At 46.5% G+C, this 17,545-nt stretch overlaps 1 protein-coding gene across 11 annotated transcripts in view; it reads left to right on the top strand.

Moving 5' to 3' along the window:
* Positions 1–17,545, top strand: part of SLC6A6 (solute carrier family 6 member 6) — a 111,543-nt gene that overhangs the window by 68,901 nt on the left and 25,097 nt on the right. For all 11 annotated transcript variants that reach the window (XM_061456094.1, XM_061456097.1, XM_061456101.1 and 8 more), the window contains 3 exons: positions 11,811–12,050; positions 12,834–12,968; positions 14,969–15,203. In XM_061456094.1, coding sequence (XP_061312078.1) covers positions 11,811–12,050; positions 12,834–12,968; positions 14,969–15,203 — 610 coding nt within the window. The remainder of the gene's footprint in view (positions 1–11,810; positions 12,051–12,833; positions 12,969–14,968; positions 15,204–17,545) is intronic.

Consider the following 17,545-nt stretch of genomic DNA (forward strand, 5'->3'; position numbering starts at 1 on the left):
CTTGAAGGTCCCTTCTCCTCCACTCTTCCTGCAGTTCACAAGCTACAGATTCCAAGTCAAATTGAATAGCCAGATAATACGCACATGAGGAATTTCAAGCAATACATCTGACAGCTGAATCACCCAGGTTTCTCCTTCTGCAGAGCTATCTGCAGTTCATGTAGCTACTGCACACATGTGACTTCCTTACAATAACCCAGAAAAGTAAACCAAAGGAAACCTTTCTACCTTTAGTTTACATACGGAGTGTTTTTATGGCTCCCTCGGCTGTTTGCCATGTCCCCATCATTTATGGGAGAACTGCAAACAGTTTCCCACCTTTCTGTAATTAGCTTTTGCACACAAGGAAACTCCTGAAAAACAACTGCAGCTGTGGTGAAACCTGCTTTAGGTATTAAGAGTCAATGTGCACATTGGAATCTGGTGAAAGCCTGTTCACTTAGCTGAAGTTGCACCAAGATCCTCATCTCTTCTGCTCTACATCTCTGAATTGGGTCAACAGGAGTAGGTTAAGTTTACAGTGGTGAAGGTAGGACTATAAAAGCAGCCTGCAATGAAAACCATCAGCTGGTGTGTGTTTGACAAGCTAAGAGATGGAGAAAGAATGCTTAGGCTGTTCATATATTGTAGTGCTGTATTTGGGGATGCTCACCTACAAAAGCCAACAGAAAAGCCTGTGGGATTGACACTGGTATGAAGGTAGGGCTGCAGCTACTTGTTTCTTGTATTGGAGCCAGCCTTGCTCTTGCAAAATTCCCTTTGGAGGCAGCAGTTGCAGGGTGAATTCGATGGGGCTTTTGTCCAAGTAGTGTGTGGGATCAGGGTTTTGTTTGTGCTTGGTGTGTGCTCTGCACTTTGCAGGCCGTGGTATGCAAAAGTGGTTTACGCGTTAGTTTCCCTGGAGAAGTGAAGTATTTGTTCTGGTGCTGTTTGGTTTTCCTATCTCCTGACATAGAACCCAGCGCAGCTCTCCGTGCGTGAAAGCTCATGTCAGACGTCCCTGGTGAAAGTGAACTGAAAATACACCTCTGGTTGGGAATCAGCTTGAATTGTGTCATAATTTAAATCAGATTGGTTTAGTGGTCAATACCAAAGGTTTTACTTCCAACTCAGACCTCCAGAACAGATGCTGGGGAGCAGAAATCTGATTTTTGACCAACTCATGCCCATTGAGAGGCCTGTAAGTCATGGTGGTACTCCTCTGAAATGCCCTTCAGGAGCACATCGAGTGGCTCTGGCCAGCCGTGGGATCTCCAAGGACAGAGCTGGAACTGGAGATGGAGCCAGGGCTGTTCTGGGATTAAACAAAGCATACCAATGTCCAGCCGTGCCAGCCAGCACCTGGCACCAGCTGCATGAAAGCAAATAAACACCCCAGTGTCCACACAGCTTTGCTTTTCTTTGTCTGCGTGTGTGAAAGTCTGCAGTTCACTGACCTGCTCTGCAAAGTCGTGCTCTCTCTGAGCTTGGTCGTCAGCTTTGCCACTTCTTCTTTTAGCACATCCTTTGCAGACACCACACACACATGCACGCTGTGTTTTGCTCCGCTCGCATCAGTGGTTTCAGTATCATTTCCTGTGTGAAACTTCAGATGCTTGAAGCTCCTGTTCCATTTCTGAAGGAAAGAAAACAGCAGCAGTGAATTAAACCTCGGGGTGCTTAAGGAATCTCTGGTGGCTGAAGGTCTGTGAGCAGTGTGTGAGGTTTGGTGGCAAGGGTCATTGCTCCACCTTAGCTCCATATCTAAATAGTCTACAGCTCGCTTCTCTCAATGAATCATATTTTTGCCAATAATTACTGCCAGCATGGAGGAGAAGTCAAGACTAAAATCAAAAGCAGCTCATTTAATCATTAAGTATTGGAGCTCATGGCTCTGTCCTCAGGGCTCTGTGACCTTCTCAGGCTTTACAGCCCTGTAATGGGGCTAACGCTGCTGATCGCGTGCGTGTAATAGCTGTTTTCCTGGTACAAATGAGCTGGCTGGTTTCCACCCACGATGCCGTGTTGCACAACTCTGCCTTGCATTAATGTATGCTAGAACAGTCAGGCATTCTGCGCATGGGGTGCAGGGGCAAAGAAGAAGAAAGGATTGGTCTCCTCCACCAGTGGTGTTGTATGACACGTCAAGGGGGAATGGCTTTAACCTGCCAGAGGGGAGACTGAGATGAGCTCTTAGGCAGAAGCTCTTCCCTGTGAGGGTGCTGAGGCGCTGGCACAGGGTGCCCAGAGAAGCTGTGGCTGCCCCATCCCTGGCAGTGCTCAAGGCCAGGTTGGACACAGGGGCTTGGAGCAAGCTGCTCTAGTGGAAGGTGTCCCTGCCTGTGGCAGGGGTTGGAGCTGGAAGAGCTTTAAGGTCCCTTCCATCACAAACCAATCTGGGGTTCTATGATTCTGTGTTTAAACAGCTGCCACAGGTGGGATAGAAATCTGTCCTCATTTACTGTTTAAGTTAAGATGGATGGATAGACAATGAAACACAACTCTGTCTTTGTGTGCAGGTGGCGTAGGCAGGTATGGCACCAGCCTGGTTACAAAGCTCATGAAAGCCATTAATAGGCGTGGAAAACTCAGCTTGTTTTTCCAAAAGCATGTAATCTTGTGTCTGTCTTTTACTTAACTGGAAAACATACTAAAAAAGTACAGTAATCTTCAAGTATGGGAAACTTTGAACAACTTGGAATCAAATTTGCAACAACTCAGGATCTAATGCTGGGATTCAATTGCTGTAATCTTGTCTTTGTCATAGCTCATTGGATGGGGTTTTGGGCAACCTGGTCTAGTGGAAGGTGCCCCTGCCCATGGCAGGGGGTTGGAACTGAATGAGCTTTAAGGTCCCTTCCAACCCAAACATCCAAAGATTGTATGAAAGTCCTGAACACCTGCACTGGCAAACTCAGTAAATATAAAGCTAATTAGAATTAGTTAAAAAAGCAGAAAAGCCATGTGAGTGTGGAATGATTTATCCCCAAGAATAAATAGTTTGAAATATTGAAGCCATACATTATACTGCACATTTGCTTCATTAAATGGCTACTTCCTTGTTTCTCTTCTCTGCACTGGGGACAGCTTGGTTATTGTGGCATGGAGATTGCCGTCTGCCATTAACACGCCTCATAGAATCGATAGGTTATTAATCACATGCAGAAAAGTCAATAGGCACAGTGCATAACACTGACCAAGTTCATAAGCTTGGCAGGCCTTAAGGTTTTTGCCTTTATTATAGCAGGAGGAAGGCCATCCCTTACAGGTCTTGTTGGGGTTTATTTGTGGCAGTAGAACTAGTTTAATTGACAGCAAGATTTACTAGGGAATTGCAGTCCACTCCACAGCACACCTTCAGCATTGAAAGCAAAATACAGGAATGCTTGTTTCTTTGGTCACAAGTTGTATAACTGCAGGATATGAGGTGGTTGAAGGGTTGAGGACGTGCACAGCTTGTTGAATCTTCTTCAACAATGTCCATCTCGCTTGGAAAGCTATCACCTTGCCAAACCACTTGGGTGTACTCCTGCGTTTTGTTATGGGCCCTGTCTTAAAGATGGGGGCCTGGAGAAGTGGAGCCACCCAGTGAATCAGTGTTTCTCACTTGTTTCTCACTTTCATGATCATAGAATCATAGAATAATTAGGGTTGGAAAGGACCTTAAGATCATCCAGTTCCAACCCCCCTGCCATGGGCAGGGACACCTCACACTAAACCATGGCACCCAAGGCTCTGTCCAACCTGGTCTTGAACACTGCCAGGGATGGAGCATTCACAACCTCCCTGGGCAACCCATTCCAGTGCCTCACCACCCTTACAGTAAAGAACTTCTTCCTTATATCCAATCTAAACTTCCCCTGTTTAAGTTTGAACCCATTATCCCTTGTCCTGTCACTACAGTCCCTAATGAAGAGTCCCTCCCCAGCATCCCTATAGGCCCCCTTCAGATACTGGAAGGCTGCTATGAGGTCTCCCCGCAGCTTCTCTTCTCCAGGCTGAACAGCCCCAACTTCCTCAGCCTGTCTTCATACAGGAGGTGCTCCAGTCCCCTGATCATCCTTGTGGCCTCCTCTGGACTTGTTCCAGCAGTTCCATGTCCTTTTTATGTTGAGGACACCAGAACTGCACACAATACTGCAGGTGAGGTCTCACAAGAGCAGAGTAAAGGGGCAGGATCACCTCCTTCGACCTGCTGGTCATGCTCCTTTTGATGCAGCCCAGGATACGGTTGGCTTTCTGGGGAGAGCTGGTACTGCACTGGTAGTACGCAGGGAGGGCAGCCGGGAGCTGGTGCTTCTTTCCAGCCTGTTCACAGGAGACTGTTAGCTGGCGCATCCAAGAGGCATTAAATTAGGTCAGCAGCTGGCTTCACATGAACAAAACCAAGTGTTAACTGGATGTTCTACTGCACCTAACTACCAGTACCAGTACAAGGGAAGAGCAGTTTCCCTGGCTCTGCCAACCCTTGCTTTCACACTCTCCTTCCCTATGGCCCTCTTTGTAAGAATCACATTTCTTTGCAGAGGGGACAGAGGAAGAAGTCCATGGCTTTCCAGTGCCAGATGCCTGGTTGCTCCCTAGGATGCAAAAGTCACTGCGTCCACAGAGGGTTTCAGTAGGATGGAGTCATAACCGGTGTGCCAGTCCTTTACTTCATTGAATTATAGAATGGTTTGTGCTGGAAGGGGACCTTAAAGCTCATCCAGTCCCAACCCCTGCCACGGGCAGGGACCCCTTCCACTAGAGCAGCTTGCTCCAAGCCCCTGTGTCCAACCTGGCCTTGAACACTGCCAGGGATGGGGCAGCCACAGCTTCTCTGGGCACCCTGTGCCAGCGCCTCAGCACCCTCACGGGGAAGAGCTTCTGCCTACATGCCATGCTCTTCCTCACTGACCACTGCAGGGGACAGGGCTGCCCTGGGCCATCTTGCTGGGGAATCAGGTTTGTCCCTCTGAAGCTGGGAAGCATCATCTTCACTTCAGCCCCTGTGTTTAGGATCAGGGTCATGTTCCCTCTGAAACCCATTAAAGTTTGTGAATATTGGTTCTTCTTTTTTCCACCCCACACAATGGGAAAGGAGTTTTTAATTTCCTTCTGTCCTGGGTTTAGTCGTAACTGCTCTGTTCTTTCACATAAATAAGTAGAACAAAATGAGCATCAGGAGTATTATATGGCTGCAGGATATCTGCTGCTGAAATCTGAGCAAAGATGCAGGGTTTTATGGCAGCTCTGTGCTGTGACACGGTACCTATTTGAAGCATTTGAAGAGCACTAACGGAATCACCAGCAAGAAAAAGCATGTGGGGGGAAAAAGATTCCTTTTGTCCAGACCACAGCTGATGATAAAGAAAGCGCATTAAGCCCTGGGCTTTCCTTTCGGAATAGACCAGCTTTATAAAGGGAGTGCACTTTGCTCCTAGGAAATTTTCAGTAGCAGATTTTCCAGTCAGTCTTAGGAGACTGGGAAAAGTCTCATAGTGAAAGAAAAGATGAAGAAGTGAGAAGGGAGATGGTGAAAGTTGGGGGGTAAACTGAGAAAGAAGAAAGGACAAATGAATAAGCTTTTAAATAACCCATAGCCGGGGAAATGTCATTGGAAAAAGAGGGGTCCATCGAAGACAAAGAAACAGTGAGATGTAGTGCATTTTTAGGAGGAGGAGAGGCAATGTGTGCAATAAAGGGGGTGGTATTATTTTCCACAAAATGTGGGTATCTTGTTCAATGAAGCAGAAAGAACTTGGATAAGAGCTCAGGCCGATAAATGAAGTCAGGTGCTCTTTGGATACTGGTGTGGCCTCGAGGGCTGCCAAACAGAAAGGCTTTTTCTTCTGCAGATCAGAAAGACTTGCACTAAAGCCATAAGTTTGATCAAGGGGCTGTTTATTTTAATCATGTATTGATTGGCTTAACCACACTGCTCCGGGAGGGAGGGAAAGCTGTCAACATCCAGAATTACAGCTTTCAAAGTTCCAAGTAATCCTAGGAAATGAGCCAAACATAATAAATGCAGTTTTATTCGGGACCTGATCCTACTACTGTTGAAATCAATAGCAGCTTTTCCATTGCTCTCAATGAGAGTGGAAGCTGTTTTATTTGAAGAGCAGCTCTGATGCAGCAATCAGGGCAACTAATTTTGAAAGATTCATGAATGTGAATACAAAATAATAATAATAATTAAAAAAAAAAAAAAAAGAACGAACCAACCCGTAAATGGCAGATCTGGGAAAACTCAACTATTCCCAAGATGCCAAAGGGGAAAAAAAGGCAGAAAATAGGAGATACGATAATGTCTAAACCAGGGTTAGAAGAATTAACTATGTGATAAACAGATGTCCTTCAAAAGCCATTGAGACAGAAGAAGAGAGAGGACTGAGAAGCTCAACACATACAGTCTGCCCAGGCTAAACGTAGTAGAAAAGGGTCCTTGAAAAGCAAAAGTAGTGGTGGTACAAATCACACTGCAGACGTAGTCCATGACATCAATCGTAGTCATTCCCATGAAGGTCAAAGACACTTTGTGTATGTGCTTTGCTTTTAGTTTTCTGAGGCAAGAAGGAGCTAGAAAACAGCTGCCCGGTTAGGGTTCTAGTCACCAGTTCAGTCCGATGAATCCCTATTCAACGTTTATATGCGTTGACCAAAAGAGAAGCAGCTCCTTTGCTGTGGTTTCTGATCCTCAGACACAGGACAGGGCATGCATGAATATTTACAGGTACCTGTCTGTGTGTACAGGCAGACTTTGATTTTCGTGTTCCCATTCACATTTGGAAAGCCATTGTCTGGAAGACTTGATTTTTAGAGCTTATAAAGTGAAGTGGCATCCACAATGAATTTCTCCTCCTGGAAGGTGTTAACCTGTGTTAGTGGTCTGTCTCTGGCTGTAAGAAGCTTGGAGTGGATCATGACTGTAATCCCAAAGTAGACATTGGACAGTGTATTTTCAGATGTGTAACCCATGTCAAAGAAAGCCAGTGGCTCAGCAGTAATGTTGTGTCTGTGCTGACAACCAGCAGGTCCTCTCTGTGCTGGTGGCCTTCCCCTACCTGCATCTCATCGTCTGGTTCCTCTGCACAGTGCTTTCCCTTTCCCCTACCCCTCATTTTGTACACGTTATGAGGGATTGCATTTCAATGTCAGTATTTTGAAAGGGTATGGGTTATCTGAGGTGCAGCCTGGATGTGCAAAGATACGATGGCCATAGCACAGTAGATGGCCAGGCTGGGTTGGCTGTGAAAGCACTCTGCCGATGCCTGCTCTTTAGGTATTTTCAGCTATGCACCAAAGACTCTTCAGTCACGGAGGGCAGGAAGAGAACCTGGGTTATTGTAGGGGTATTTCACGTGGGAAGATTTATGCACCAGGGGCAAAGGACAGATGGGTGATTCTCCTGCAGAAGGAGAAGAGCCTTTGAGGTGCTTCTGGCTGCGCCAGGGAGTAGAAGCTCGAGAACAGCTAAGTGCCTGTGCTTCCTCTCTTGTTCTGTTTTTCAGTGTTTTACCAGCATCGATCTGACACTCAATAACTAAACTGAAAGAGAGGAGACTGAGATGAGCTCTTAGGCAGAAGCTCTTCCCTGTGAGGGTGCTGAGGCGCTGGCACAGGGTGCCCAGAGAAGCTGTGGCTGCCCCATCCCTGGCAGTGTTCAAGGCCAGGTTGGACACAGGGGCTTGGAGCAAGCTGCTCTAGTGGAAGGGGTCCCTGCCCGTGGCCGGGGTTGGAGCTGGAAGAGCTTTAAGGTCCCTTCCAGCCCAAACCATTCCCTGATCTTTGGCTAACAGGGGTTTGTACCAGTGTACATGAGAGCACATCCTAGGCCTGGCAGACTGGATCCTTTCTCTCCTTGCTTTTGGATCAGGCTCTTTGAGTTTGGCTGCACTCAGCCTGGTAGCAGGCTGTAAATAGCAGGCTTGACTGCTGCTTTTTATTTATCCTTATTAAGTTCATCAGATGAAGCTAGAGCATCCTGGGGCCATCCAAAGCTTCCTGGAGGGGGTACTCTCACAGGCAGATGTGGCTCCTGGAGAGGCAGACATGTGTCTCCGGGAGGCAGACTTGGATCACTCCTTTTGGACTATGTGGTTGTAAGAGCATTTTCTTACAATACATTTCCTTGGGGGAATCAGATGGACTTAGATCTCGGATACCATCCCCACTAAGTGATACAGTAAAAATAACCTATTATTCTCTGGTTCTGACCTGGGCGGTGACAACATATTGTTTCAGCATCTCTGTCAGACTATTTCCCTTAAGAGCCATTTTAACCTCACCCAGTGGGACATAACTAAAGGAAATGAAACTCCAACCCCATTAAGGAAAAAGACAATGCCTTTCACTAAACAAACTTTATTTTCTTGGCTTTTCTTCACCAAGGAGAATCGCCCGTACCCCCCACCCTTGCAGCCTTTGTAGACAGTTCCTGTAATTGGGAATGGCTGGGTGGACACCAATGGCTGGCAGCAAAGGGGGATAAATCCGACATCCCTTGAACGTGACATGGGCTGGGACCGCAGTCCCAGGTGGCCACTTAGCGACAATTCCTATGGTACTGGTGGACGGTACGTGCCTGCCAGCCACAGCGGCCGCTCCTTGGAGCACAGCTGGGACTTCAGCAAGACTAGATAAGGGACACACAGGTGTCCTTGTGATGTTCTACAGGCCTTGGGTAGTTACTGTACTGTGCCCTGCCAGTGAGAGCTGCTGGCTTGCAGTGAAGTAGTGGTGGGCCATCTCCTGCCACCCGTGTGGTGAAACGGCCGCCCCAAAAGCAAGCACGACCTTGAGGGTTTGCAGTTTGTGGGCTAAAGGAAAGATCATGATTCAAGATAATAATTGACCTTGAACTTGTGGCTGCCCCATCCCTGGCAGTGCTCAAGGCCAGGTTGGACACAGGGGCTTGGAGCAAGCTGCTCTAGTGGAAGGTGTCCCTGCCCGTGGCAGGGGTTGGAGCTGGATGAGCTTTAAGGTCCCTTCCAACCCAAACCAGTCTGGGATTGCGTGATCTTCACACTTCAGCTAAGGCAGAAAACAAATTTGCACTCGGTAATTAGGTTTTCAAGCATGGCCGTTAATTTGGGGGTGTCTTAAGGCAAATTAGAAATCCCTTTTTAACATGCAGCCCCACACAGTGATGGGGTAGGAGTCTGAAAAGGCACCGTTTCCCACTGTGCGTGCGGGTAATGAGGACAAACCCCAGGGTGATCACCCTGTCCCCTCGTTAGGGTTTACAGAACGCAATCCATCGGTCAGGCTTGCAGAGCCTGAGTAGAACTGAGTCACACTTGGGTCAGGGTAAATCCGCAGGCAAGAAGATTAGAGCTGGCAGGGAAAGAAAGAGCTCTGTGTCGCAGGATAAAAGCAGGTTGCACAAAGCTGCAATCCTGGAAGGGTTTTTAATCCTGGACGTGGCCAATGCCTTTAGGTCCCCTCGGGTTTCTGACACAAAGGTAGCCCGTGTGCCCCTTGCGCTGGTTTGGGGTATTTCCAGTATCAGTCCCCATGGGGAGCAGTTAAGCCCCTATTTCCAACCCCAATCCTGCAGGGATCTATAAATCTATGTATTTCTGTGCCCTGTTAAGCAGGTTTATGGCTGTCCCAGCAGTTCACTGCAAAATCATCTGAAAACAAGAGCCCACCCTAAGCTGTAGGTGTGAGTTACTCTCTCCTTCGCACACTTTCTTCCTCTGTTGATAAGTGTTTCAATAACCCGTGTTGAGCAGCTTCCATGAGTGACAGTCTGAATGCCCTCCATACCTCAGCCCAGAATAGCCTGTTGCCTGATGGTTATGACATTCTCAGATATGGATTCGAGCAGCACAAATGGCAAAAGGAGGTGAAATTGGGCTTTCTCCATGCCTGGTTGTAGTGAGAGCAGGACGTCAGCCACCTTGTAGGTACTCTTTGAAGAAAAGCAGTTGCACCTCCTTACTTTTTCTTCTCCCTCAAGAGATGACAGGGGATGATGCAGGGGCTTGGAGTGACATGTGGATGTCCCAGGGAGGTTTAATGGTACTGTGAATCCCTCTTGGATGCAACTCCATGCATCTCCATGCATGATGCTAGGAGCACAGGATAGCTATTGTGAATTAATTCCCCAAAGCAACTGCGTGCTTGAAGGCTGCTACAGAGCTGGCCTGACCATATTTATTCAGTAATTACACTACTTCATCTCATACCATGACTAACAGCAACCAATAGGAAATACTTTAGGGGGTGGTGATGATCCATCACCCTTCGATTAACTTTCTCCTCCTATGAGCTCTCTCTGCTGTTGGCCAGGGGGTATTGCAGTTGCTCACATCCCCTCTGTGCAGCCAGCAGTGGCCTGTTTTATAGAGCAGAAAGTCATAATGATAAGCACAGTGAAGATTACGGTCCCGTTGTAGGTCATGGGCTGCTAGGTGACTGCGGTCTCAATACCTGCTTTGCAGGGGCCACCAGCATGTCAGTGGGATGAATCTGGAGGTGCTGTGGCTGGTAGAAATGTTCACTTTCTGGAGCTTTCTGCAGTGGATGGAAAGAGCTGTGGGTACAGTGATGCATATCTGTCCCAAAACCATGTTTGGGTTATAAACTTCCTTCAGAGCTAATGTCCACTCTGGTTTCAGGTCACTGCCACAAGCTAAATCAGGTTAGAGAGCACACCCAGCAAGCAGGTACAAGAGGCTGGCAGCTATCAAAGGGGATAATCTGTAGCATGATGTTTTTATGGCTGTGCACCCATAGCAACACATACAAGTAGGGAATGGTTGTGGTCTGGAATGAACTTGTTGGTTTGCTTGGTTCTGGTGAAAATTCCACTTGCTTTTCAGTAGCAAAACACTGTGCAAAAAATAACTGGTCAGATCCAGCTAAAGTCACTGGAGTTAAGTGGGGGAAGAACTGGCCTCATATGCCTGAGATCTGAGCTGATCTGAGCTAACATAAAAGCTACAAGTTGTTCCTGATTTGTTTTCATTAGGAAATCCTGGGTATAAAGGCACTTGTTAGAGCAGTTCTTGCAGTTCTTATTTTTCCACAGTCTGTGATTTTTGAACATCATAAACTATATATAAATTCTAAACCCAGCCTTGATTTACTATGCTTTGGGGTTTGCATCAGGTGACTCGTGCCAGCGACTTCTTAATTTAACTAAGGATCCATCATTCTTGGCAAACAGTTCAATCGCAGAGTGTGTAGAAGACAATAATTGAATATAAAGGTTTATTTTTGTCCCTTTATTGATGTCAAGGGAAAACAGTGCAGTTATGAAAATGGAATAAACTGAAAAGATTCCTTCAGTTCCTGCAGGTTGATTAGAACAAATGGCTTTCCATTCCAGTTTTTATGAATGTATAGTTTTCTGAAAGCTTTATAATACTTCAGGGAAAGGAAATTGCAGGCAATAAATGATACAGGATGGTTCAGGTTATTGGGAACTAGAGGAATGGGTTTTATCTGGAAAGGTGAGATTTACTGTTCTGCTGTATTTCACTTAAATGTTTGAGAAGGAATCAGATGCCATGATTTGTACCTTATGACGGGCATGGAAACAGCATGAGAGTGCTCAGTAGCACCAGTTGCCGATGCAGTGTGCAGCCTTTGTATACCTATTCTCTGCAGGCAGCAGGTAGGCAGTAGTGTCAAACCTTTGCTATCCCCTACACTGCACTGGCATCAAAGAGGTGACCACAGAGTCCAGGGGTGGTTTTTCTCTTCTTGGTCAGCAGAATGTCTTTTCATATCTCAGCTTGATAACCAGCACTGGTTGAACAGTTCTTGCAGTGCTAGAGCTTTACCAGTAAATGCTGTTTAACAAAACCAGGGTGTTTTTTATCTTCTTTTCTATGTAGAAAGCAGAAATATGGCAACAAAGGAAAAGCTTCAGTGCTTGAAAGACTTCCACAAGGATATCCTCAAACCCTCCCCTGGCAAGAGCCCGGGGACACGGCCTGAGGATGAGGCCGAAGGAAAGCCACCCCAGAGGGAGAAGTGGGCGAGCAAGATCGACTTCCTGCTGTCTGTGGCTGGGGGCTTCATTGGCTTAGGCAATGTCTGGCGGTTCCCGTATCTCTGCTACAAAAACGGCGGAGGTGAGTGTTCCTGGATTTCATTCTCATGAATCAATCCATCTGCCTTATCCTTAAACATTCCCACATCTGTTTCCTGCCTTTTTCGCCAGTCTTCAGGAGAGGCTGCACCAGGGCAGGTTTAGATGGAGCTGAGGAACAATTCCTTCCCAGAAGGGTGCTCAGGCATTGGACCAGGCTGCCCAGGGCAGGGCTGGAATCACTGTCCATGGAAGCATTCACAAACCCCATAGACGAGGCCCTCAGTGCCATGGGTTAGTGGTGGCCTTGGCAGTGCTGGGGAACGGTTGGACTGGATGATCTTAAAGGTCTTTTCCAACCCAGTTGATTCTGTGATTACTTACTAGTTTTTGTTAAAAATTAATTAGGGAAAACCAAAAGCAATCTCAAATGTTGTACTGCTGAGCCTTCTCCGCTCTGTTACTTCTGCTGCTACCGAGTCTGAGTTTTAACCTAAAGATAGGCTGTTGATACAGACCAGTAGGATTGCAGACCAGTGGCTATCAGAACAAGAGCATTCTGAGCCACATGAAACTGCCACGTGCCTAACCCCATCGTTACAGCAGATTTTCCCTTCACAAAGGTGAGAAAATGCCCTTTCCAGACATATACACCCATTCGTCTTGCAGAGAATGTGAACAAAATACCCCAGAATGAGATTCTTATATACTGATATTAAAGTATGAAATGTTCTTTTGTGTATATACGCCTGTTGCCAGTTTTTAGATGATCTTGTGTGCGTTCTCTTCCTTCATCTCAATTTTCTATATTGTATTTTCTCAACAGGTGCATTTCTTATACCTTATTTCATTTTCCTGTTTGGGGGAGGTCTTCCCGTGTTTTTCCTGGAGGTGGTGCTAGGACAGTATACCTCTGAAGGTGGAATCACATGCTGGGAAAAGATCTGCCCTATTTTCACTGGTTAGTATATCCTGTTGTGCTTTCCTGCTTCAAGACACCTCTGTAAAACATGTGCAGCAACGCTTTTCCCCTCACGTCCATTAGTTCAGCTATTTGCTGTAGTAACTGAGGGTATGATATTGGTTCCTGGAAAGGTAGAAGTCAGAGAGTCTGAAGGACAAAGTAAGGTATTGATTCTGATGTTATCATCTTGTTAACTGGCAGAACTGCTGATAAGCAAGAAAGAAATTGTATATTGTGCCTTAAAAAGGCAAATGCATGTTTTGTTCACACATATCAGAGAAAGTGTTGGTTTGGGAGGCTGGGTGGCATTCATGAAAGCATCTTCAAAGTATTATACTGGGCTAGAAATCAAAATCCCTCTGCCACGTGAAACCTTGCCATTGGCATCATCCTTCTGTTACTGATACAGCCAAAACCTGGGCAGCATTTTTTGATAGGATTGAGGAACAGGACTTTTGTCCTAACTGAGCATGGATAAAAAGGCATGTTGGTTGATGGTATTGAAGAACCTTTGCCAGTGAGTGAAGAACCACTGGCCACTCACAGGAATTATAGGAATGCTGCTCTGGAAGTTAACTAAGGTGAAAAATAGAAGACAGGTTAGAAACATTACTGAAGATGCCTCTCTTGTGTATAGATTACCCTGCACAGCCAGACAGCACAGGCAGAGTCATTTGGAATAATTGCACTAAGCAGCGCTCCTCAAATCCCATTTGGAAAGAGTGGGCACTTCACACTGACGTGTCTCCTGCACTCCCACCACTGCTGTTCCAGGCATCTCTCCCCTCATGTCACCCCAAGCTGAAGTGAGGGCTTTCTCTGTGGCTCACACTCCCACCTAATGCTCAGAACGCTGCTGAAGTTGATGTAATGGTGCTGCTTTAGCTCCATTTTCTTCCTCCTCCTCCCACTTTATTTTTGAGGAGGAGGAAGGAATGTTCCTTTTATAAATTGCAATCTCCTAGGCATCCGTGAAGAGAAGTTGCAGCTCTGATAACGTGACTAGCTATATATCCTGAATGAAATGAAGCTCTACAGAATAAATAGCACTTGCTCTGCTTACTTTTACCTGGCATAAAAATAATCTCCGGTGGTAAAATCCCTGCTGCAATAAGGTTTGAAACTGTAAAACATGAGGCAGGTATCCTGAGTGCTGGGGTAGCCATCAGAGTGGTGGTAAAGGGAACTTCATGGGCTTTTCGTCCTCTTGTAAGAGACTGCTCTAAGATTTTTAAGGAAATCTGTTTTTTTCCCTGGTTATTCCTAAGTGGCAAACTTTGTAAGCAGAGTTAAACATTGATGTAATTAACCATAACAGCCACACATATCGTGCTTCCCTTGCACAAGTGAAATCGGGGCTGAAGCAGCAGCTTTCGCATTGATATCTTTGGAATTTTCCTTTTCAGCTCATTCAAGAACTGTCTTTTTTTGTTGTTTTCCTTTGCACATAGGCTGAGCTGAGCCAGTCCATAAGTGTGAGTGGTGCAGGGGCTGCCCAGCTGAGCTGCCTCCAAGGAAGCTGGCCTGGGAATCAGTGTGGTGAGAATGAGGTTGCCCACGTAGGTACCTAAGAAGTGAGATGATGTAGCTCCAAATAAGCAAAGTGTGATGCTTTGAATTTCTTCTACTAAGACTTGAAATAGTCTTAGTAGACTAATCCAGTCGTAGTGGGGTAGTGCTAAATTGGGTAGACACCCTGCAGACCTTCTCTCCAGTGTCAGCAAACCACAGCCAGAAACTCAGCCCTAGGTGCCAGTGCTCGTCAGAGATGGTGGCAGGTCTGTGCTTTTGTGTGATTGAGTTGAGTTGAGTTCAGTTTAGTTTAGGCGAGTTGTGTTGAGTTGAGCTGTGTTGAGTTTCCATCAGCAGTGTGGTAGAGCAGGATTCATCAAGTCGAAACAATGGGAATAGCACCAGCTCCACAAGATCACAAGGTGCCCTAGCAAGAAGTGGCTGTCACGTCTGCATGTATTTCTCTTCTCTCCTCCTCTCGCCAGGAATTGGTTATGCTTCCATAGTGATTGTGTCCCTTCTGAATGTGTACTACATCGTGATCCTGGCCTGGGGACTCTACTACCTGTTCCAGTCGTTCCAGAGCGTCCTGCCATGGGCACACTGCCACCAGAAGTGGAACACACCAACCTGCGTGGAAGACACTCTCAGGAAGAACAAGACACTCTGGATATCACTGAATGCCACTAACTTCACCTCTCCTGTCACAGAGTTTTGGGAGTAAGTACCCTCTCTTCGTGGTGTCTTCTGAGTGCTTTGGTGGCATGCCAGAGGTCAGGCTTGAGATTGTATAGAAGCCCAGTGGGGAATGTTAGATAGGAAAAGAAAGTTGCTCTGGGTGTCAGTTTGGCTGGTTCTCACCCATCTTGAGATAGACTGGTAAGTCTGGGGGCTCTGGAGGAAGACATTAGATGTGTAACTGCATTCATCCTAGAGTGTAGAGGGAGCCCAAAAAGCCCGGTGCAACTCCTTGTTTGGAAGAAAACTTGTTTCCTTCTTAGTTGGGATTCTCTGAATGCAGCAGGAGAGCAGAAACAAGTCACTTCAGATGCCCTTAGAGCAGGGATTTACAACAGAAACAGTGACAAATCACCCCTTTTGTGGTTGCCTCTCCCTTTTCCCCAGCTGTCAGCATTTGCAGTACACTTTGTGAATGTATAACACATCTCTTGTCAGTCTGACAATGGTGCAAGGCACTGACCTCGGCCATAAAAGTGACAGAGGTGGTGAGCGTTGTCCTGCCCTGTAGGTTTCTCAGGTCATCTTGGTTGCATCATTTCCCTCTGCAGTCTCTGAGGGAGCTGTTTTGCCAGATGCCTGGATTTCATCAGGCCTAAGCTTCTTATTCCCATTTCTCTCTAATTTTTCAAGTTTTAAATTATCTTGCATAACCTGATTTCTGAACGGGCATGACCTCAAATCTCTGCGTGTTAATATAAGAGACAAAATATAGCATCAGAGGAAGCTGATGACCTGTAGGGAAACTTAAATCCAAAGGATCTACAAATAGCTTAGGAAGAATTTTAGGGGGTTTTGGCTTGCTCAGATGGTCAGCTCAGAGTAGATTTAGTTGCTGCCCCAGCTTGGCTTTTTCAGCATGTTTAAAGTCCAGTTTGGGCCCTGTTCAACTTGCACCTACTTCTCTATTTATAAAGAGAGGCGTCAGCCACTAGCCCCAGCAGGAATGATGTTCATGCTGAAGGTATTTGGCACGCATTAGGCTTAGAAAAAAAAAAGAATCTTATGAACTGTGGTAAAATTTGTTACACAAGAGCCAAAACACAAAGGGCAGATTGGATCTTGGGTGAGCAAAGGGCACTGGTGACCGGTGTGAGAGATGGGACGCAGGCTGTAAGAGCAGTTGTTTTTACCATGCCGTGAGCACTGTGTTTCCACGTCGAGCGACAGACGCTTTCCCAGGTCACTTCCTCCCTTGTAAATATGGAGGGAGCTGGAAGAAGCTTGTTAAATGGTTCCTTTGGATATTTTAGGGCAACTTAGAGACACGTTGCAGTAGAAGGAGAAGGAACTCTCACTCCTTTGTACTCTCCCGAAATAATTCTGGGACTGAGGGCCTTGAATACAAATGAGTGGCTGGCATGGGAGCATGTTCAGAGGTCTCCTCAAGGCCTCCCTAAGAAGCAGAGTCCCACAGAGCTGCCCCTGAAATAGAGTTTCTGTCCCAGGACTTCAGAAGCACCATGTTCAATGTCAGTCCTGTGCAGTGATTTTGCTCACAGGTCCTCTTGCACCTGACAGCAGCCATGATCTTAGCAGCCTCCTGATATGGCCATGGGGTTGTTTTGCTGCCCCGGGAGCTTCTGCTCCTGTAATGCTCAGGTTTATGGGCCAGGTTGTCTCCTTGGGGCCCTAAGTGGCATGTCCACTTCAGGAGACTGAAGGAAATATGGTTGGGAGGTGGAAAAGAGGTTGCAAAAGAATGAGTGGGGCCTCCAGGACCTTGGAGGACACCAGAGCTTTCCATGGGTAATTACACAGTGAGGGGCTTTATGGCAGAGCAGCCATCATGGGTTGGGAGGACAATGTCCCCATAGGGACATGTTAGGGCTAGAGGACAAATCCTTTGTCCAGCACTTACCCTTCCCTTCATCCTGCCTCGATGTTCTGCAGCAGAGCCGGAGCAAAGGTTGCTCAGCCATGAGCGGTTGTGGAGGCTCTCCTGGCACTTTGAAGCCACTTTAACTTGTGTCCTCAAATAACAGCTTTAAACATCATGAACTGAACTCTTCCCTGGAGTCATGCTAGGGAGGGGTTTGGCTCCGTTATCCTACTCGTACAGATATACTGTCCATAGCTCTGTTTCATCATGAGCAAAACTGCCCTTAACAGAGCAAGTTGCCTTCGGGACTCGTGGCACTTACAGGAGTATTAAAAATAGCTGTTCTCTCTGCATAAACAACTACTGATGTCTTAAAATAAGGATAGAGCTCAAGCAGCACTGTTGTATTTGAAGTAGCGTAGCTTTTACACAATGCAAGCGTTTGGTATCCCCAGGTTTTCCCCAGACATATACTGTTTGTTATAGTTCTGAAATTAAAACT

This window comes from Pezoporus flaviventris, unplaced genomic scaffold (assembly GCF_033815535.1).
Source record: "Pezoporus flaviventris isolate CSIRO_AGI_PZ_B2104156 unplaced genomic scaffold, CSIRO_AGI_Pfla_v1 ptg000021l, whole genome shotgun sequence".
NCBI classification, from domain to species: domain Eukaryota; kingdom Metazoa; phylum Chordata; class Aves; order Psittaciformes; family Psittacidae; genus Pezoporus; species Pezoporus flaviventris.